The sequence below is a fragment of the Sinocyclocheilus anshuiensis genome, unplaced genomic scaffold, assembly GCF_001515605.1.
Source record: "Sinocyclocheilus anshuiensis isolate Anshui unplaced genomic scaffold, SAMN03320099.WGS_v1.1 scaffold1816, whole genome shotgun sequence".
Classification (NCBI taxonomy): domain Eukaryota; kingdom Metazoa; phylum Chordata; class Actinopteri; order Cypriniformes; family Cyprinidae; genus Sinocyclocheilus; species Sinocyclocheilus anshuiensis.
The window spans coordinates 449292-471031 of record NW_015557182.1 but is presented as its reverse complement, the minus strand read 5'-3'; the positions used below and the strand labels follow the sequence as shown (position 1 = coordinate 471031).

The 21740-nt window shown below is 41.2% G+C and overlaps 3 protein-coding genes across 4 annotated transcripts in view; 2 read left to right on the top strand and 1 right to left on the bottom strand.

Moving 5' to 3' along the window:
* The window catches only part of arid1b (AT-rich interactive domain 1B), a 105239-nt gene extending 91602 nt beyond the window's left edge, over positions 1-13637 (top strand). The window contains exons 15-22 of the mRNA XM_016474015.1: positions 4033-4171; positions 4282-4433; positions 9571-9703; positions 9800-9919; positions 10004-10082; positions 10196-10961; positions 11040-11170; positions 11351-13637. Coding sequence (XP_016329501.1) covers positions 4033-4171; positions 4282-4433; positions 9571-9703; positions 9800-9919; positions 10004-10082; positions 10196-10961; positions 11040-11170; positions 11351-13102 — 3272 coding nt within the window. The 3' untranslated portion in view covers positions 13103-13637. The remainder of the gene's footprint in view (positions 1-4032; positions 4172-4281; positions 4434-9570; positions 9704-9799; positions 9920-10003; positions 10083-10195; positions 10962-11039; positions 11171-11350) is intronic.
* tmem242 (transmembrane protein 242) lies at positions 13357-19606 on the bottom strand. Its single transcript, XM_016474025.1, has 4 exons — positions 19482-19606; positions 17697-17797; positions 15465-15602; positions 13357-15356 (listed from the first exon to the last, which is right to left on the bottom strand). The coding sequence occupies exons 1-4, from the start codon at positions 19552-19554 to the stop codon at positions 15243-15245; spliced, it is 426 nt and encodes a 141-aa protein (XP_016329511.1). The 5' UTR covers positions 19555-19606; the 3' UTR covers positions 13357-15242.
* An 816-nt stretch (positions 19607-20422) lies between these two features.
* The window catches only part of LOC107678667 (probable palmitoyltransferase ZDHHC14), a 39695-nt gene continuing 38377 nt past the window's right edge, over positions 20423-21740 (top strand). For both annotated transcript variants that reach the window (XM_016474024.1, XM_016474023.1), the window contains exon 1: positions 20423-21429. In XM_016474024.1, the coding sequence (XP_016329510.1) occupies positions 21176-21429 (254 nt within the window). In that variant the 5' untranslated portion in view covers positions 20423-21175. The remainder of the gene's footprint in view (positions 21430-21740) is intronic.

Below are 21740 nucleotides of genomic sequence, written 5' to 3'. Positions count from 1 at the left end.
ACAATTTGAGTTGAATTACTGAAATAAATGAACTTTTCCACGACATTCTAATTTATTGAGATGCACCTGTAATTAGGTCACAGGTGTGTGTTTAGAGAGTATTTCACAGAGGCTTGAACATGGTTCAGCCAATCATAATCAAGGACCAGAACTATTTGTTTTATAACAGTTTATTCTTGTAGCACCCTGAAATCAACTTTATTTTAGCTTTAGTATTGAACGTTGACAAACTTTTTAATGTGATACATCAAATTGCATGGTTCTTGAGGACAATTTTTCGATTATAACTATTACGGACAACAAAACAAGGAAAAAATCCTATAAACTTGCATTCACAGACCTGAGCTGTTTTCTAGAGAACAGAATATCATACAGAGCTCCCCCAGTCTTTGAAAATGTGGTAACACTTTACAATAAGGTTTATTAGTTAACTACTTTAGTTAACATGAACTAAGAATGAACAATAATTCTACAGCATTTATTAATCTTAGTTAAATGTTAATTTTAACATTTACTAATGCATTATTAATATCAAAAGTTGTGCTTGTTAACATTAGGTAATGAATGCACTGTAGATTGACATGAACTAACAATGAAACACTGTATTTTTATTAAAGGGGTCATATGATGCGATTTTTCCTTTCTCTTTGGAGTGTTACAAGCTCTTGGTGCATAAAGAAGATCTGTAATGTTGCAAAGACTAAAGTCTCAAATCCAAAGAGATATTCTTTATAAAAGTTAAGAGTCAACCACGCCTACCTAAAACGGCTCGTTCTAACACGCCCCCACATATCTACCTCACTATGTGGGAAGATTTGCATAACGCCGCCCAAATGTTCACGCAAAGAAAGAAGGCGTAACTTTTATTCTTGCTGTAGTTTTGTTGTTGCCGCCGCCGCCATGTCGTGAAGGCGCTGTGTGTTTCGTTGTGAAAGCAAAACTACTTTGTTTGGCCTTCCATAAGAGGATGATATCCGCTTCGTCATGCCTAGAGCTGACCCGTGCTGGTCAACATTATGTGGAAAATAATGTGTTTTTTTAACCTTAAACCGCATAAACACATTTCATTACACCAAATACACAAAATGATGTTCTTTTTAGCAACGTCATATGACCCCTTTAACTAACATTAACGAAGATTAATAAATACTGTAATAAATGTACTGTTCATTGTTCATTCATGTTAGTTAATGCATTAACTAATGGAACTTTATTTTTTTTACCTATTTTAAAGGCCTTGAAAGTTGAGCAAATTATTACGAAGTTGTGGAAATTTGGAAAAGTCATGGAAATTTCTGTAGGGAGCATCTGTTTCTGGGTATTTTTAGCACTAAAAATCATTTAGGTAATAATCGTCTTGAACTTGCATAGGCAGGGCAGTATTTAAACATCACTATGACTTGCAAGCTTGTTATAATCAACCAAACACCATTCCTACTTTTCTCATAATGAACACTTCTACTTTTCTCATTCTACTTTTTTCTCAATTAAATGCTATAGTGATGTTCTGGAGTATCTGTCAGTAGCTGCGTTTCCATCCACCTATTTTTATGCGCATTTTGGAATATCGCATAAAAAAACGCTGGATGCAAACGCCAAGATGCGCATAAATTCTAAAAATGAAAAATAAAAAACTTATGCGCACATTTGAGTAAGATAAACTTTTTATCCGATAAGAAAAAATGCACATAAACTACGGTGGAAACACATTTACCGAATAAATGCCTCCATGCGCATCGAAAAAGTCATGTGACTTTGCGCTATGAGACGGGATAACTTGACTAACCAGCGGACCGATCTCATTCACAGCATCTATATGTTGTTATGGTCATTCTGAAATGCCTGAGCAAAGTCTGTCGTCAAAGTATTTCTGTATAATTGTCTTACACGAATACGTTCCCAAACAACAGCATCCGCCTCCGACAGCATTGACAGCGTTTATTGTGTTTCGTCTGCTTGCTCTGAGGTGCAAGTAATTTATATCATATATGAAAATTATTATATTCAGTGGCTTCTCCTATATTCTTAGTGATATTTAGTGCCAGTTTACCAGGAAGTGACGATTTTGTTCTCTTTGACTCGTTGGATGGAAACGGTGCTTTATTCGCATATGTTTTATGCGATATTCCAGTTTTGCGCATAAGTTTAATTCGAATCTTTGGATGGAAACATAGCTAATGATGCTACTGGAGTATAAGTCAAGTAACCTTTATTTATATAGCACTTTTAACAATACAGAGTGTGTCACAGCAGCTTTACAGTATAAAATAGGAAAAATAGTGTGTAATAATGCAAGACGATAGTAAACTAAATTTTCCGTTCAAGTCAGTTCATCATTGATTCAGTGATGTCATCATCCAGCTCAGCTCAGTTCAGTTCAAATAGTATCTGTGCAATCAAGACGATATTGCTGGAAATTAAGTAGTGCTGTCAAACGATTAATCGCGATTAATCGCATTCAAAAAAGTTTTTGTTTACATAATATATATGTGTGTGTACTGTGAATATTTATTATGCATATATAAATACACCCACATGCATGTATATATTTAAGAAAAATGTGTTATATATTAAATATATTTATAAATTATATGAATAAACATATATGCATGTAAATACAGGTAAATATTTTCAAAATATATACATGCATGGGTGTGTATTTATATATACATAATAGTACGCACACATATATTATGTAAACAAAAACGTTTATTTTGGATGCGATTAATCGCGATGAATCGTTTGACAGCACTGAAATTAAGTAATGGAAATTTATATTTTTATGCCATTCTTCGATTTTTTCTGCATCACTCGCATGTGGCTCTGGTCTGCCTGCCCTATAATGAATGCAGAGCGGCTTTAGACAGAGCTATAACTATCTGACAGGTGATTGAGTCAAACTGAGACGGATGGGGGGAAGGGGTGAGAAAGAGAGCCGTCAGGCTGCTGGCTTAAGGATTCCCGTCCCCCTCTTCCTAAGGCTAATGACTGATGATGTCACAGTAAAAGAGAGAGAGAGCTGTCAAACAGCAGGGGAGGGATTCCCTCCGAGAAGATTAATGGGGGAGGAGTGCGGGATAAAAACAAAAGTGACCTCAGCCTGACCCCTTGCTCAATGCAGACCAGTGAGCCAGCACTTTCTCTACTTTCTCTCTCTACCGCCCTCTCCGGCTCTCTAAATATGCGTAAGGTCATTGGCGGTCACACAGACTGGAAGTATTACAGCATAGCACCGTGTATTGTTTACTTTCAGTGCTGAAAGACGATTTTGTGGCTGGCAGCAGATCAAGGACATGTAAAGCAGACACTCTTTCATTCCCTCGTTCTTTCATCCTGCCCCGATTCTTTTTGTTCCCAGCGCTGAAATCTTTTGAAGTACCTTTTACTGCTCTGAGCTGCGGAGGAAAATGCAAATTGGTTTTATTACTTTGCATCAACTGAGCCGTAGAAATTTCAGACGTTATTAGGATAGTGTCCTTTTATGCCATTGCATTTCTATGGAAATTAATAACTAGTGTATTCAAATGTTATTGGATTATGGAAATGCAGTCTGGGGATTGTAAGATTTTGGTTTCTTTCCCTCGAGCTTGCAAGAAGTGATTAGGACATTGTCATTTGCTTGTAGATGTATAAAACACCATTTAAGCAGAATCAGAATATTATTTCTTTTTTTTTTTAAAGGGTATATATTTTAAAATATTACACAAGCTGTTTTATATGTTTTAATGAGGCTTTTACATTATTTAAATTGAGGCAATATGCAGTTCATTGTATCACTAAGAATCGGTTTTGATTTAGGGAATCGCAAAGCAGTTACAAATATTTTCAGTGCATCTCAATTTACTATTCAATGAATTAAAAAAAAAAAAAATCTGTATATGAATTTATTGCATTATTGCAACATTAAGAAAGCATCAAAATGCTAAATGTTTTTTTTCTAAGCCTTACTTTTCACCCCAGAAGTTAATCCTCATTTTTTTGCATATAGTAATTCCTTCATATAATGTACTCCGTTTCTGCTCTGTTCAACAGCAAACTCAGGCTCTCTTCAAGGGCCGCAGACTCCTCAATCTACAGGCAGCAGCACTATGACAGAGATGCCAGGGGACCTAAAGCCGCCAACACCAGCTACCACACCCCACGGTCAAGTGACCCCTCAGCCAACTGGCAGGTGGGCTTGCATTATATTATTTAGAAGATGCATTATATTTTAGTGTTCGTTACTCATGTATGTGTGTGTATGTATTAATTTGTTGTCCTTGTTTTACCCCACATCTTTAGAAACAGTGGTGTTAGTGTGCAAGATCCATTCTCTGAAAGCAGTGACCCAGCCTTCCAAAAGCGAGGCCCCATGCATGGAGGAGGCAGCGGAGATGCCACCTCTAGAATGCAGTTTGACACCAGTAAGGATCCCTATGGAGCTGCTAGGAAAGGTGTGTTTCTATTACAATTACCACATATGGGGCTGGTTTCACGTTTCTTCTGTCTGCTCACTGCTGCCTCCCAGTGTCTTCCTTTTTTTCAGAGGTGCATATAAATTATTTTCTTGTACACTGCTGCCATCTAGTGTCTGCAGGTTGAAGCCAGCATGAAATCAAAATTAGCCTAGTTTACGGTCTTTATAATGCATGTTGCTAGAATTATTAAGTCATCAGTGCACTTAATTCTAGGGAAATGTGTTATATTTGCATGTGTTATTTTTAATTAAAATGCAATACTTTGGTCCTCTGAAATGACTTTTTGCATATCCCAGTCATCATGTTGATTCTCATCGGAGCGGGGCTTGAATAAATATGACCTGATTCCTAGGTCAAAATTTTTATAACCTCCAAAATTGAGCTGGATTAAATTTGTAATATTTAATTTAGTTTTTATTGCTGCTTTATTTTACATTTCTTTTCATTATTAGTTATTTTAGTCAATTTCAGTTTTTTAGTATATTTATTTTAATTTTTGTATTTTAAGACTAACATTAATACATTATTAATTTAACCCCTTAGCGGTCAAAGATCGGCGACGGCCCCAGATTATTGTTGTTTCACTTTAACAGCACGTTAAACATCACACTCTTACTTGATCTGGACAAACTGTGCATCAGTAGAAAGATTAAAGACTCTAGCTTCGATATTTGACCAGTTTTGATAAAACATTGTTGCAGTGACAGTAATTTAGTAATTTATGTCAGGAGTGCAAAATAATAAATCTGTATGTGTCATTTTTAGAATAGAAATTCACCACACATTCATATTCAGTCACGTCAGCAGCGGTTTATTTGTGTTCACATAGATTCACTGAACAGGGTTAATAAGGGCTTATAGTCCAAAGATGCATATATATGGAGATATATAGATATATTTACTAATGTTTACTTCATATTTCTTCAGACAGAATTATCATTTCTATTAATTTTCCACTTATTTACGCGATCTGATGATAATTAGCCGCTCCCAGCGCTGTCTCTGTGTTTATTCTTCCATGCTTGCACTCTGACTAGGGCTGGGAATCGATTCCAAAAAGAATCGATTCCGAGGCGTTGGGAATCGAGAGTCGATTCCATCAAGGGGAATCGACTCCTCATTCAGAGCCTTTTTCAGTTCAACAAAGCTTATCGATGGGTGTCTCTCAAACCTAAGGTTGCATCCTACGAAGGCTGCACACATTTAAATTCACGAAAATAAACTGAAAGAAAACGTCTCCGGTTACTAACGTAACCTCGGTTCCCTGAGAGCGGGAACGAGACATCACAACCACAGTATTGTGAGGGGGGGCTGCACAGAGATAACGGTGTTAAGCAGCAGTATAACACATAAGATGATGATGGTACACCAATCGAATTAGGCATTGAATAGCAGGAGCTGCACTGAGTACAGGGCAGACAACAGTAACAATAGCATATAGGGCCGCGCAGAGTAATTACTGTGCGAGGCAGCAAACACACATGAATTGAGGTAGCATAAGCGTGAATCAGTCACTCACCGGCAGCACTTGGGAGGCTAAGGACTACACCGAAATCTGAGCGTCCGCATCATGCGAGGTCGGTGACTCAGAAGACAGGGCAGACAGCGAAACAGTCTGCGCTCTGACGGGGGTAGATAGTGATTTAGGCACGTAGCTCAGTCTCGGCCGGAGAGTGACGCTGCAGTCACCGGGTCTGAAGCGAATACAATCGCTGTCCACAGAAAACACATGTAAATCCCCTATGCGCTTAGCCGAAGTGAGGGCAAGAAGAAGTGCAGTTTCAGAGATAGCTCCTTCATAGCAATGGATGCTAAAGGCTCAAATGGTGGTTGTGAAAGAGCTCTTAACACTACCTCTAGGTCCCAGGGCGAAACTGAAGGCGGACGTGGGGAATGCAACCTCCTCGCCCCCTTAAGAACACTCACCACCAGCGCGTGCCTACTGATCGATTGCCCACCCAGCGGGGAACGAAACGAGGCAATAGCGGCCAGTGTTGATGGTAGACATCCACTATCAAGCCTGTACTGTAGAAAACGCAGAACATCCGACACGGAGCAAACAGCCGAGTCGATATGAACATCACGGCACCACAAACACTCCCTATTTTAGAGCATAGAAATGTCTCGTGGAGGGCGCCTGCGCCTCCGAGAGCGTATCAAGCACACGAGAATGCAGGGCGGTCAGCATGTCCGGCCCGCGGTTCAGGAGACCGGGGATTTGCGCTGCTCTGATGGAGAGAAAGTGACGGTCCGTCCATAGCAGGAGATTCGCTGCCTGCTTGTACCGAGCCTTGAATCGTACGCCCCCTTGGTGATTTATGTACAACACCACAGACGTTGTCGGTGCAAATCAGTACATGTCGCTGTTCCAGCTGCGGCCGTAAATCCTTTAGAGCTAAGAACACTGCTTCCAGCTCCAAGCGGTTTATGTGCCACCGGCTCTGAGGTTCTGACCACAGCCCCGAAGCCGGCATGCCCTCGCACACTGCTCCCCATCCGCGAGTCGACGCGTTCGTCGTGACCACGACACGTGACATCATCAAGCCCAGGGGAACCCCCTGGCTGAAAAGATCTTTGCGCCACGGCCTCAGGGCTTCGATGCAGCCGCATGGGCACCATAAAATGGCGGTTGTAAAACCCGCTCTCCAGCTCGCTCGGAGGGACTCGTTCTACCGCTCCTTTTTCGAGCAGGTTGCATACCTCTTGTCTCAGAACCAGGGCATTCCGAGGCAATGTTAGAGACTTTACCACGCCGTTGAAACGGGGTGGTCTGCGTCTGAATTTCTGAATTCAAGGGCGTACCCACTCTCTATCACACCGAGTAACCAGCGCGAGATTCCCGGAATAGTTTTCCACGTGCTCAGGGACTGACATAGCGACTTGGTCGTTGGATGCACCGGCGAGTGCTGCGCGGCTATAAACGAGGCTCATTGCTTGCATGGCGCGCATTTTAACCGGTGTGGGCGAGGGCATCTGCGCCTGTCACTACAGACTGTGAATGGCTATACGACCTAGTTGAACACCACTTTGTAGGGGCGTGAACAACTGACGTAATAGTCCAGCGAAATCTGGAAGGTTGATAAGACGCGCACCTCGGCATCAGGTGACTCCTCTCCTTCACGCTTTTCCACACAGGGGCATCAGGTGACTCCTCGCCTTCGCGCGCTTTTCCAAGCAGGGGCATCAGGTGACTCCTTGCCGCTTTACTGCTGGGGAGTAGGTAAGTGAATGAAGCGCTTGTTGCCGCACTGAAGCGGGGGCTGCATATCGCCCTGAATGAGTGAGAGAGCAGAGTCCTCTACACACGGCAGTCGCTGATGTGGGGCTGGTATCATGTGAATGAGAGAGCAGTGTCTTCCAAACACGGCATCCGCTGATGAGGGGCTGGTATCGTGTGAACGAGTGAGGAGCCAGTGATTGTGCTTTGCACACGGCAGAACGCCGCTCCCAGGCGGGGAGCTGCACACTTTTTAGACAGTGGGTCGTGCGGCATCTGCGGCGACATGAGAACCCTTAGCTCAAGTATCTGCACTCGGCTCTCCGCTCCGCTATGGAAGGGGGATGTGAGAAGCTGGGCTGATGTCCTGCAGGTTCGATGGGTGAGAGGAATGCGGACATTTTGTCGGCATGAACTCATCACCAGAGTCCTTATGGTCCACCACTGATAGAGGGCAGACGGACTCATCTGGCATCTGAAGAAAAATGGTCATACTCACCTGAACGTTGCAGAGGAGCGGCAATCCAGGCACCGCCCTCTGATGAGCGAACCTTATGTGAGCTGTAATAGTTTATAAGCCATATTCTTAGGTTATTCAGCAAAGTGAAGAAGATTCTGACGTAATTGTCGCGTGCACCGCATTTTATACTGCCTCTCGAGCGTGTCAGTATTTGCATACGATTTGCATACTTTGCGACAATTGGCCAGTCATTTGGACTGGCGTGAGCCAACAGGACTTCAGGAAAGGTTGGAAGGGAAGAAGTTCCCAGAAAGGAGAAATGTCTCCATGATGTCTCGTGAAAGCTTGAGAGGGAACGAGTCGGTACTGATCATCTGAATTTTAGGATGCACCCTTCCGTTTGAGAAGCACCATTCACCTCCCTCCTGCTAGCTAAAAGCCGTAATTGCGAGAGTTGTGAGATAAAAGATTTTATTTGATATTTTTATATGTTTATATTACCATTCGCCTCCCTCATGCTCGCTAAAAGTGATTAGAAGTCGGATTAGTTTCCTGATTCGGATAGATAGTTTTAATGAAGCAGTTAAAAAAAAACGATTCAGAGGTTATTTTACGGTGGAACGGGCTTGTCCACAATTTTGAGCGCTGCACGACAGAATAGATCATGATGTCATCGAGGGTCTTGATCTTATTACCATCTAAAATACTTTTTTTTTTGGTATTTCTATCAGCCAATGATAATTATAAAAGAAAACGTCACGAGCATAGATCAGTGGCCGAGAGCGCATCTGATTGACAGATAAACCACGAGCTCTATCAGTTATTGTTGTTCTGGTTATTTTGTTTCAGTGTACAGTTTGTTAATATTGTGCAAAGTATACAGTCATAGTAAACTTCATCATTCAGCTGAACTGTGCACATTTATTTTAGACACTGCATGTCTTTAATTCATGCGATAAACGCATGTCCCTGCTGAGCTATGGGCTATGACTAATTTCACGGGCAAAGCAGACAAAATTACAATTTACATATCGTTTTTTTTTTTTTTTTACAAATAAAGATTCATTTTCAAAGTTTGTAATGAAGGCATGGAAATAGTTCAGTAGTTCAGCTTAATTTTCCCATCTGTGTTAGATTTAATTTTTATTTCAGTTTACAACAAAAATGTTTTTTTTTTTTTTTTGGTAACAATAACAACACTGCAATCAACTACAAACTGGGATAAAGGTCTAGCTCCATTCTGATATGGAACAACCTCTTTTCACGATGTAAAAAATACCCAATGGATAAAAAAGTTATGCCCAAAATTTTGAATATTCAAAGAATATTTCAAAGAAATATAAAATATGTTACAATGTTTGTGAATAATCTTTCATGTTGTTTTTAGTTCTGCATATTTTGTTTCCGTGCAGTTTAAAGTGTTCATTTGTTTTCAGGTGGCTCTGAGCCCTTCATGACAGGGCAGATGCCAGGCAGTGGCATGCAGGATATGTATCCACGTGGACCGCCCTCAGGGATGGGTATGGGCCCACGACCCCAGTACCCCTACAACCCTGGTTTTGAGAGGAGGTAGGCCAGAACACTTTAACATCAGTTCATGAACTGGAAAAAAATCGCAGAAATCAAAATCAGCATTGCATCATTATTTAATGTTTATGTTCACAGGCCAGACCATGTCATGGGTCCAGAGGGGGGAATTGCTCCCCCTGGAAATCAGAACAACATGGTGCCTTCCAATAGTGATCCCAGCATGTTCTCAGGCAATAGATACGCCTCTCATCAGAGGTATAAAGTGATTGCAGTTGACTAGTGTATATGAATGTATTTGGTGTGTGGAGCTAGAGTATAGTAATTTTTGTTTTACTATAGACATGGACATGACGGCTATGGGCAGCAGTACCCTCACAGTATGCCATATGGCGCACATGGGATGTATCCCCAACAGCAGGTCAGTCATCAAATGTGATCAAATATCATCCCTTTTGTGATAATATTGTGGTAAATATTTGTGTTTACCGCTGTATTTTTAACTTTAGACACTTTATTTATTTATTTTTACAGGGTTATAAGCGGCCTGGGGAAGGGATGTATGGCCCTCCTGCTAAGCGCCATGAGAGTGAAGCCTATGGTTTGCAGTACGGTGGCCAGCAGCCTGACATGTATAGCCAATATGGTTACCCAGAGCGCAGTCCCATGCAAAGTCCATTCCCCTATCCATATGGACGTGATCGCATGCAGCCAGGTGGGCAGGGACCTCCTCAGCACCGCATGATGAGTGGTGGACCACCCCCATCCTCCAACTCCAGCGGGGGTCCTCAAGGGAACATGTGGCACACCAGGCACGACATGAGTTACCCTTACCCCAGCCGGCAGGCTCATGGGGTCCCCTACCCCTCCATGAGCTGTGGAGATGATCCAGAAATCAGGGCTAGTCAGGACAGTCAGTGGCCTGGTCAGCGTCAATCCCCCTACCCACCACACTCTTTGTCCTCTTCCAGCTCCATGCCCCCCATGGCTAGCCGGCAACCACCTTCTTCCTATCAATCTCCTCCAGCGATGCCAAACCATATCTCTCGAGTCCCAAGCCCTGCACCATTCCCTCGGTCTGTGGGTGGCTCTATGTCACCCAATAAGGCTCATATGATGGCCTCTATGAAACAGATGCAAAAGCCAGGTGGCCCAGGGTCGATGCCAAGCTCTCAAAGTAGTGGTCTTCCTGGGCAAGGCTTCCCGACAATCCATCGGGAAGTCACTTACCCACTGGACTCTGTGGAAGCTACACAGCCTCAGCTTAAACCTCGCCGAAGGTTAACATCCAAAGAAATTGGTAAGAAACTCTTTTCCAGTAATAACTTTTGAATGGTATGGTTATGACAAGGTTATAACCATGCTTATGTATCTTAAGGCACACCAGAGGCTTGGCGTGTGATGATGTCCCTGAAGTCTGGTTTGCTTGCTGAGAGCACATGGGCCCTGGATACTATAAACATCCTGCTTTATGATGACAACACAGTGTCTTCCTTTGGCCTGTCTCAGGTAAGTGTGTACCAGGCACTAATTGGCTGTAAGGCTTGGGTTCAGAGGTTAGGAAATGAATGCAAAAGTCTTATTGCTTTTGCAATTTTTTGGTCGTATTAAATAGCAGTTTCTAAGAAATTATAGGTGTATATACTTTGATAATGAATGTATTGGGTTTTGTGTCTTTTCCTTTTCAAGATGCCCGGTTTCTTGGAGCTCATTGTGGAATATTTCAGAAGGTGCTTAATAGAGATCTTTGGGATCCTTGAAGAATATGAAGTTGGAACAGAGGGTCAGAAAACTCTTCTTGGTCCATGTTCGGAGCCCACAGAAACAGAGCAACCTTCCAATCAAAACTCAAAAAGCCAATTCAGTACAGAACATGTGGGGAGATTAGATGTGGAGCCTGAGAAACCTCAGCCAAGCAGCTCAGCAGCAGCACTCAATATGGAGAAAAGGGAAGACTCACCTGAGGGTAAGGCCGACACTGCTAAAGAACCATGTCCACCAGTGGAGCCCAGACCCAAGCAAGCCAGCAAGTATGACAAACTCCCAGTGAAAGTTGAGGAGAGAGAGGCTGTGGCTGATTGTGTGGAGGATCGATCAGAGCTGCTAGGCCTGGCCGGGGAGTTCACCAGCGGGCTTCTGCATTGGAAGGCAGGAGGAGGGGACTCCACTGCCCACATCCAGACCCATTTCGAGAAACGTAGGGAAGAAGCAGCAAAACAGAAGCTCTTAGAGAATCAGGAAGGTTCACAGGCACCAGGACAAGAAACGGTTGAAAAGGAGCACGGGAGGGAAGAGGAACTGAAAAGAGAGCTTCCAGGGCCCTCAGAGGAGAACTTGACCGCCACTGTGGATGACATGCTAAGTTCTCGTCCAGGGTCCTTATCAGGAGGTGAAACCCAGACATCATTCCCCTTCCGCAACAGAGAGAACCAGAGCAGCATTACTTTGCTGGAGGATGAGCCCCGATGCTGGGATGAAGCACCTCTTTCAGTCGCCGAGGGCTGGCAGGATGAGTTGGCCAAGCGCTGCATCTGTGTGTCCAATATCATTCGTGGACTCTCCTTCATCCCGGCCAATGACAGCGAATTGGCTCGGCACCCAGGTTTAGTGCTCATTCTCGGAAAACTTGTGCTTCTGTATCATGAGCACCCTAAAAGGAAAAGGATGCTGCCGACCTACCAGCGAGAGGAAGAGCGAGGTCTGGCTTGCAGCAAGGACGAATGGTGGTGGGACTGCCTTGGTGCCTTGCGCGAGAACACCTTGGTCACCCTTGCCAACATTTCAGGACAGCTAGACCTGTCTATCTATCCGGAAAGTATCTGCCTTCCAATTCTGGACGGGCTGCTCCACTGGATGGTGTGCCCTTCAGCGGAGGCCCAGGACCCCTTTTGCACGGCAAATGGCTTCTCCTCGCTCACACCACAGAGGCTGGTGCTGGAGTGTCTGTGCAAACTGAGCATCCAAGACTCTAACGTTGACCTTCTGCTGGCCACGCCTCCTTTTAGCAGACAGGAGCGCCTCTTTGCCACATTAGTGCGGCACGTCGGTGAGCGAAAGAGTCAGGTGTGCCGCGAGATGGCCGTAGCCGTTCTCTCCAATCTTGCACAGGGCGACCCCACAGCTGCCCGAGCCGTTGCCCTGCAGAAGGGCAGCGTGGGAGCCTTGATAAGCTTCCTAGAGGACAGCGTTTCCATGGCACAGTATCAGCAGAGCCCTCACAGTCTCTTGCACATGGGACACCCCACCCATCCCGAGCCGCCCAGCATCAACATGATGTGCCGGGCCGTCAAAGCCCTGCTGGCCATGGCCCAGGTGGAGGAGAACAGGCCTGAGTTCGTGCTCTATGAGAGCAGGCTTCTTGATATCTCGCTGTCCTCCGTGCTGAACTCTGGCGTGGCGGCCATCCTGTGTGAGGTACTGTTTAAGCTCGGCCGCTCGTGACAGGCACAAAGGAGCGGGAGCCTAGAGTGCCATCATGGGAACGTACAGTACGGCTGAGCTGAGCCACAGAGATCACACAGAACTGTCGGTGTTATATTTTTATTTAAGGAAAAGAACACAATCGTTTTTACATACAAATGAATATATAGAGAATATATATAGCTCCTCTGCCCCATTTCCCAGTTTTCATTTTGGATTTTTAAATGATTTTAATACAGATATTTAATACTTGGTCTTTGTTTTGTTTTCTATTCTTTTTTATTTGTTCCGTTTTGTTTCATGTGTATTTTCTTTTATTTGTTTTAACCAAAGTTGGCATCTGATACCGTTAGTTTTTAGAGTATTTTGCTCTCAGAATGTTTTTAATTGTTTTGATGCAGTGTTTCGTTTGATTTCTTGTGGGACTTTGTTTATTCGGGGAATGCAAATTTATTTAAATTGTGAGACATGTTGTAGATAGAATTTCTCTTGAAATGTGTTGCGATAAAAGAACAAAAAAAACCACAAAACAAAAAAAAAAAAACACTGATTTTAAGACATGTATACAGCTCTGAAAAAAAGCATTGTGCAATAGATTTAGCTGGCTCAGAGGGGAGATAATGAAATGTGAATGACCACAGGCAATGTTCTGATCTGACCACCAGTATTGCACTGTTTCACCACACCAGTATCTGAGGGTCAAGCGAGTGTTGGTTCTAAACTGACTTGCTTCCATATTAGTGCAGCCACAGAGGGTCCTCTCTCTGACTGCGAACTCAAAGTGCTTCGGTTACCCCTCTTCTCTATTCTATATCCACGGGTCGATTTGTATATAGGAACTGTACATTTAAATGGGCCCCTTTTCACATTTTTTTTTTTCCTCCAAGAGATGTGGTATTATACAAAGTGAGTAGTTTATGCTACATGCTATTGACATTTTGCAAATAAATATTAAGTCATTGTTTTCAGGTGAGGATAGTCTTGAAACGTGTAAGGGGCCGTTCACACAGGGTGGGTTCTTGCATTTGATCTGCGCTATTTTTATTTAATTGTTGGTCATACGTGCACAACAGATATTATTCGGTGGTTGTGATGCACCTTGCTGTTTTTGGTGTTTAAGATGCCGTTGAAGTTGAAATGCATATTTTGAAACGCTGCACTGCAGAAAACATGTCGGTTTTACAACAGTGGCCCAGTCAGATGAATTCGGGTGCTGGAAAAGCATCTCCAGTGGATCGAGCATGTATATTAGCAACTGTATATGGGAACGCGTAAACGCACCTGTTCAGTTACCCTGTTTTTAATGCAAGCATTTGTCCTGTGTGAACGCCCCCCAAAGACTTTCCTGTGTGTCCTATAATGGAGTTCTGTGTGACAGAGATAGCAATGGCTCCCTCTAATGGCCTTAGATTTTGCAAAAAACAGGCTAACTGAAAGACGTCCGATGGCATAAATGTAATTCAATGTGAAAGTTACCCCAAAATGACTTTAACAGAAAATATGTACAACTCTTTATGTAAGCTCTTTTTGCTCCATATGATTTGATGACCATTGTTTATTCAGTATAAAGTCTTTATACATGTTCCACGTGTTAAAAGTAAATGTACATGAAATTTGGTCGAGCACTGTGAACGTTGTTTTTCGGTGTTGTGTTATTTTTTTGTCAGAGTGGCCAAAAAAGTTACCGAACCATGTATATCCTCAATATTGTATTATTTAAAAGCAAGTTAAGGATGATTGGTACATTTTTTTCCTGTCTACCCAGTGCTCTGTGCTGCTTGTCACATATACAGTTTAACCAGATTACATGACTCTCAATGCACAGAAAACGCTAACATTGAGGGCTGTCGTTCTGCAGCTTTTCTTTAATCACTGCAGGGCACATGTTTTTGTCCTCAGTCCCTTTTCAAAGTCAAAGTCTCTTGGCTCAGGCCTTGTAAATTCCAGTGTGTCACAAGAAGTTAAGGCAGACAACCAAGTTGAATCTTTCCGGCCTTCAATGAGGCATTCTCCAGTGCTGTGACCACAAACTTGATGCTTGTTGCTGGATCTAAAATGGCCGATTTTGGCTCACACTTGACCAAGCTGACTATCTGAAAAATATTCTTCCCAGACAGTCAGTCAAGGCTGTCCGTTTTTAATAATAGATTGTAAATTCTTCTCATTTTGACTCGAAGATGGAATTCCAGTCAAATGGAGCAGAATTCTCTTGAGCCTCTTCATTTTTGGGGATGGCGGGAAAAATGGACTGCATTTTCTGATGAAATTCCTTCAGCTGCCATAGAGGAATTATATATATCAAACAGTAGTTGCAGATTATAGTGAGAAATAGATTAAAGTGGGCACATGGCATTTAAAAGCATCACTTTAAGCAGGTACGTACGCTGTGGATGCCCAGGGCCTTCCAAACGGTGAAGCTCAGGAGACCAACTCCACACCAGGCGTAAAGTGAACCCCATCCCAACGCCCGCAATGCTAACGCCGCACCGCTTTCTGGCACCGCAGCAGTTCCTATCACACCCTGAACACATCAAAAGAAAAAGAGGGTCATTTACTGCAGATCTCGTATTGTACTAAAGTATTTTGTTCAGTATGTTTACGCTTACAAGCTATTAATGTATATCATAATGCATTTTTTTTTTTTGCTGCATTAACAGACACTGTTTAAATTTTCACAACCAAACCAGCATTAAAAAGTAAATGGGGTAAATTTTGGATTAATCTTGATTTCACAAAACCCCATTTTTTCTCAGATTTCAGTAGTAAAAAGCATTGAACACATCTGCAAGACTGCAACCACACTTAATAATCACCCTCCGAAATATAAAAGGTTAAAATAAATTCTTCAGAGGAAAAAAAAACAAGCAGATAAACTTGCACTGATGTACAAGTATCATAGGTATGCATTTAATTATATTCTGAAATGAAGTAAAATACCGGTAAACATTGCAAAACATTTACAAACATTATAAAAAAATATATAAACATTTTAGCTCCACAACAAATAATTTAAATGCAACGGTATTCAACAGATATAAAAATATAGTGTAGGTATAAAACAAACATAATACTGCGATTCATTACAAACAGCATTAATTATAAATGCCAAACTATTTTAAAGAGAATCAAACTACTGTTAAGTTGCTTTAGAATATAAGCAGCAGCACGTTTCAGATGATAAAAAAAAGCAAAGTCCTAAAAAAAAACGCTGCTCTGCCCACCCTCAAATTTGTATTATATTCCTGCACCTCTATATATGACTTGATTTCTGTCTGCCTGGCAAAATCTTTCTGCCTAAGTCTAATCACTTAGGGGAAAAAATAATATCACATATATATACTCAACAAGCTACACATTTTGAGAGATCATTCATGTCCATATCACAAACTCTGCAGGACAAGCTGATACTGTGCCACAGTGACACTGCCCTGAGAGGACATAACAGGTCTAGTCAAGTGATTTGTCATTAAAGGAACCGGGCAAGACATATGATCCGTCGCGTCACTGACATATTGGATTTAGCCACTTAAAAAGCATTTTTGGCAAGACGTGTTTACTGATGTGAGATAGTGGTCTTAAAATAGGAATGCAAAAAAAACAAAAACAGAGGCCTCTGTTCATTTCTGAGTTTATGTTCAAAACAAGTCATAAACTGGAATCGTTGTCAGCATTTACGCAATGTCTAATTTTGTGAAGTTAGCAGACATCAGCCTGCCATGCTCTACTGATTATATGAATAACCAGAGCAAAAACAGCTTCCGAGAAAGAAGAAAACGATTTCTGTAAGCAGAGGAGCACTATGATGCCACATTTTCAAAATACTTTAGGACTAGGACTAATATAACACACTAAATGAGACTGAAAAAAAAAAACATTTGCTCACATTCTGAACTAAGTTTCAGATCTCAGTTTTCTTTGCATTCACACTGCAATTGAAAGTGATTTTTGCTCCACTTAATTGTGACCGGGTCACTTTTCATTTCACGTACATTTTTTGTAGCATTATTTAATATTGTTGTTGATGATAATGATAATTATTAGATTTTTCTTGCATTTAAATGTCACTTCATTATGATTGTCACTTTTCACTTAGACTTTAGAACAATGTTGAGTTGACTAAAAAACATGTAGTTTTTTATTCTGCGAGTCATTATTATTATTAATAATAATACAATAATAGGATTTCTTATTCCTAAAATAATAATAATAATAATAATAGGACACTGTGTGTCAGGGTCTTTTTTTTGGAACACTGTTGAGTTGAGTATTAATTTTGATGATAGAAAAAATAATAATACTAAAAAAAATGATGGTAACAATTTACTTAAAGCGTTTATGTACAATGCATTATAAAAGTAGTTTTAATGCATTAATTATGCCTTGTAATGCACCTTATAATGCATTACACCATTTAATAACCCTTGCATTATACATAAAGACTTTTAAGTAAAGTGTTACCAAAATTATTTTACAACAGCTGTTGTAATTTCTTCACTTATATGGCATTTAAATCCTTATTTTCACGAAACCCCAAAAGATGACCGTTGATTTTCAGTGTGTAGTTGATGCATGTTAGTACTAAATGTCAGTAATGTATTGCAGAAAAGCTTGATACCTTATTGAACCACTCAGGACTCTTCTTCTTAGCCATGGCAAGGGTGCAACCGAACCCTGCAATCATACCTGCTGTGGCTACAGTAGTGAGGAAAGCACCACCTGAATGAGAGACAACAGACTGAGGTCAACATTTGTCTGGACAAGCTACTGGATTAAAGACAGAGTTAAAACAGAAGGACTCATGTACTACAACTGCACTGCTGTATTTAGTGAAATACTTCGAGGCATCATTAACTAACACTGACTGCAGCACATTTTGGGTTTGTTGGCAGAGAGTGCAGGTCCAGAGCCAGACTCATGCATTCATCGTCTACAGCCCACATGAAGTAACAGCACCATGACAACCGCATTGAGCGCAAACAGAGCAGAGGACCATAGAAACTGATTTTAGTGTACTGTATAAAGAGGTTAGAGGATGTTAATCGATGGTATGCTTCTGTGATCTATCATTAATTTGAAGAAAATCATATTTAATTGCTGAATGATGTTACACTATCATGATCCTGACGAGAGAGACTATGTTACCATAGTCAGAAATTAACTAAACAATTGCGCAAAAAAGCCACTGAAAATCTTAGTAGTAGTAGTAGTAGTAGTTAGTAGTAGTAGTAGTAGTTAGTAGTAAGTAGTAGTAGTTAGTAGTAGGTAGCAGTAGTTAGTAGTAGTATTAGTAGTAGTAGTTAGTAGTATAGTAGTAGTAGTTAGTAGTAGTATTAGTAGTAGTTAGTAGTAGTAGTAGTTAGTAGTATAGTAGTAGTAAGTAGTAGTAGTAGTTAGTAGTAGCATTAGTTAGTAGTAGTAGTTAGTAGTAGTAGTAGTAGTAGTAGTCGTAGTAGTTAGTAGTAGTAGTAGTAGTAGTAGTTAGTAGTATAGTAGTAGTAAGTAGTAGTAGTAGTAGTTAGTAGTAGTATTAGTAGTAGTTAGTAGTAGTAGTAGTTAGTAGTATAGTAGTAGTAAGTAGTAGTAGTAGTTAGTAGTAGCATTAGTTAGTAGTAGTAGTTAGTAGTAGTAGTAGTAGTTAATAATTGCTCGGATCGATTCCGTTCGACTCGTAAGGACCTCTGGCTTGTTAACAGGTTCACTAAAAAGATTTGACTCCAAGAAAGATTTGTTCACAAATCGTACAACGCTATTTGCGAATTAAAAGTAACGTTACCAGAATTGTAGAATGTGCGAATATGGACTTAACCGTATTCATAAATTATTTGTGACCCTGGAGCACAAAACAGTCATAAGTAGCGCAGGTATATTTGTAGCAATAACCAACAAAACATTGTATGGGTCAAAATGATTGATTTTTCTTTTATGCCAAAAAACTTTAGGATATTAAGTAAAGATCATGTTCCATGAAGATATTTAGTAAATGTCCTACTGTAAATATATCAAAACTTAATTTTTGATTAGTAATATGCATTGCTAAGGACTTCATTTGGACAACTTTAAAGGCGATTTTCTCAATATTTTGATTTTTTTTTTGCACCCTCGGACTCCAGATATTAAAATATCTCAGCCAAATATTGTCCTATCCTAACAAACCATACATCAATGGAAAGCTTATTTATTCAGCTTTGATTATGAATACAACTCTTTTTTTTTCTTTTTTTAAATGACCCTTACGACTGGTTTTGTTACATGACATTTAGCATTTAGGTCTAGGTTTCTGCTTTAATGTATGATTAATCAGAATAAGATCAGTTATCCAAATGAGTAATATCGACGGATAATCCATCAAGTTTCATTCATAAACACCAATGGTCGAATATGCGATTAAAATACATCAAACCTTTTATCAAGTGTGATTTGTCGTCTTCGGTGTCATTGACTGGCCCACTCGCGCGCGCCTGCTCCACTGACATCTTGAACGGGTCCGACTGACAGACATCCGGCGGAAACACGTCAGGCGGAACGCTTCATGATACAGAGAGAAATAGTGGAAATGACATACAGCTTTCACTGGGCATAAATAGCATTATAAGCGTGCCTGCTGTTATACTCTTACTCTTAAAGTGTATTTATAATTGCGACATGATTACAAGAATAAAATCAAACCAAATTCAAATAATGGCAGAGTAACAATAAGACTGTCAGGGTTTGTGTTGTGCGGATATCCGCAGTTCTGTAGGTATATGTATTGTGTTTTATTTTTCACCATGATAAAACAATATCTTCAAACTCATAATAAAGTGAAATTGTATGGAACTAGATATGTGTCGGTGAGAGGAGGACTGAGGTTCCGCTGATCAGATCGGCTGTGTTTTAAAACCGAGTGAGCTGCCTACCTAGACAACATGCGGGGCATCACAGACAGAGAGGAAGAGCTGTCTGTTCTTAATATTCAGACGTTTCAAATGTTATATTTTATTATTACAATATTTAAAAACATTATGAAATATTTGTTAGTGTTTTTATTGATGCTACGACATAAGCACAAATAAAGCGCCTATATGCTGTCTACATAGGCAACTCGTTCACTCTGTCTTGAGATACATTTACAAAATTGGTCTGTGTCAAAAGTTTACCCACTTTTGAAATACATGCCCCTAAAAGGAGTGTATGCTGGCAATTAACTCTTTTGAGACATGCTCAAAAATAGGTTTTGAAATATGGTTCCCAAAAAACGTGGTCTAGTTTTGCAGCTCACTGGGTTTTGAGGCACAACCTCGAAATGCTGTACTGACAGATCACTAAGTTTTAAACCGTAACTCACTTTGTTTTGAGCACACCCAAATATGCTGTCTACATAGACAGCTGGCTGTGATTTGAGACGGCGCCGCTGTTTATAGGGTCATCGTGTGTTGTGAGCTCATGCAGTCAAAACCTAAAGAAGAAGAAGAGCTCATGCAGTTCACGCGGGGATCCACTCCTGCGCACAGCGAAACTTCATCATCGTCATCATCATCATCGATACAGATGATTAAACACCCGCCTCTGTTTGTTTGCTGGTGCATGATTGTGCATGCGGCGTCAGAACTAGATGTCTAGCTGCATTGAAACCTCCCACTGAACGGGATTAACGAGGACATCGGAAGGGCGTTCTTAACGTTAGATTCCAAATGTTTTGAGTGGATTTGGTTTCATCGGAGCGCTTCTGAACCGCATTGACGGAGTTACAAGCTTTAAGACGCCAGCAGACTAAGCGAGATTTCTGGGCATGATGTCCACATGCCTCTGTGTCCTGTTGTGTTGAGGATAGACATCTGCAATGAGGGAGTTATCCAAACAAACATGTAAACCAAACACGCGGATCTTATTGCTTTCCCATCGTTTCGGATGCACGTATTAGCGTTTCTAACGCAATGCATTTAAAACATTGAAGATTTCAATAAAACATGGAGATAAGAAAATGGTTCCTGGGTGGTGCAATGCTTCCTCCATCAGATCAGAGATGTTTCTTCAAGATCCAGCTGTCTCGTTTGGACGTTTGAATTCTGATTCACTTGTGTTGCTTTAAAGTTGCGTTTTATTGCTGGTGGGTAGATGACAGGCAACATGCATCTCGGGGTAGAGGAGCCCATCCGAGAGTGCCAGTACAATCAGATCTGCACACATAACTCCTCACCCATGGACACTCCACACACCAAGAAGAAGAAGATCAAAAGGAAATGGCAGGTTTTTCCTGGCCGAAATAAGTTTTACTGCAACGGCAGGATCATGATCGCAAAGCAGACTGGGGTCTTCTATCTTACAATGGTTCTCATTTTGGTGACCAGTGGCCTCTTCTTTGCCTTTGAGTAAGTACATTGAACCAGTAGATTCAGTGTCTTCTCCCTACTCCAGACATTAGCACAAACGTTTTTAGGGCACATACACTCTTAAAAATAAAGGTTATTTTCTGGCATTTATGGGATAATGAAGAACCTTGAACACCTACACTCTAAAAAATGCTGGGTTAAATACAACCCAGTGCTGGGTAAAATAGGGACAAACCCAGCAACTGGGCTGTTTTGACCCAGCGGTTGGGTTAAATGTTTAACCCAACCTTCTGGGTAGAAAGTTAACCGCTGGGTCAAAACAACCCAATTGCTGGGTTTGTCCCTATTTT

Coding starts and splice junctions, on each gene's coding strand:
- tmem242 (XM_016474025.1), bottom strand. CDS start 19,554: ATGTCAGTGGAGCAGGCGCGCGCGAGTGGGCCAGTCAATGACACCGAA. Junction 17,798..19,481: donor CAAATCACACTTGATAAAAG/GTTTGATGTATT, acceptor TCTCTCATTCAG/GTGGTGCTTTCCTCACTACT. Junction 15,357..15,464: donor AGGCCCTGGGCATCCACAGC/GTACGTACCTGC, acceptor CCTCTATGGCAG/CTGAAGGAATTTCATCAGAA.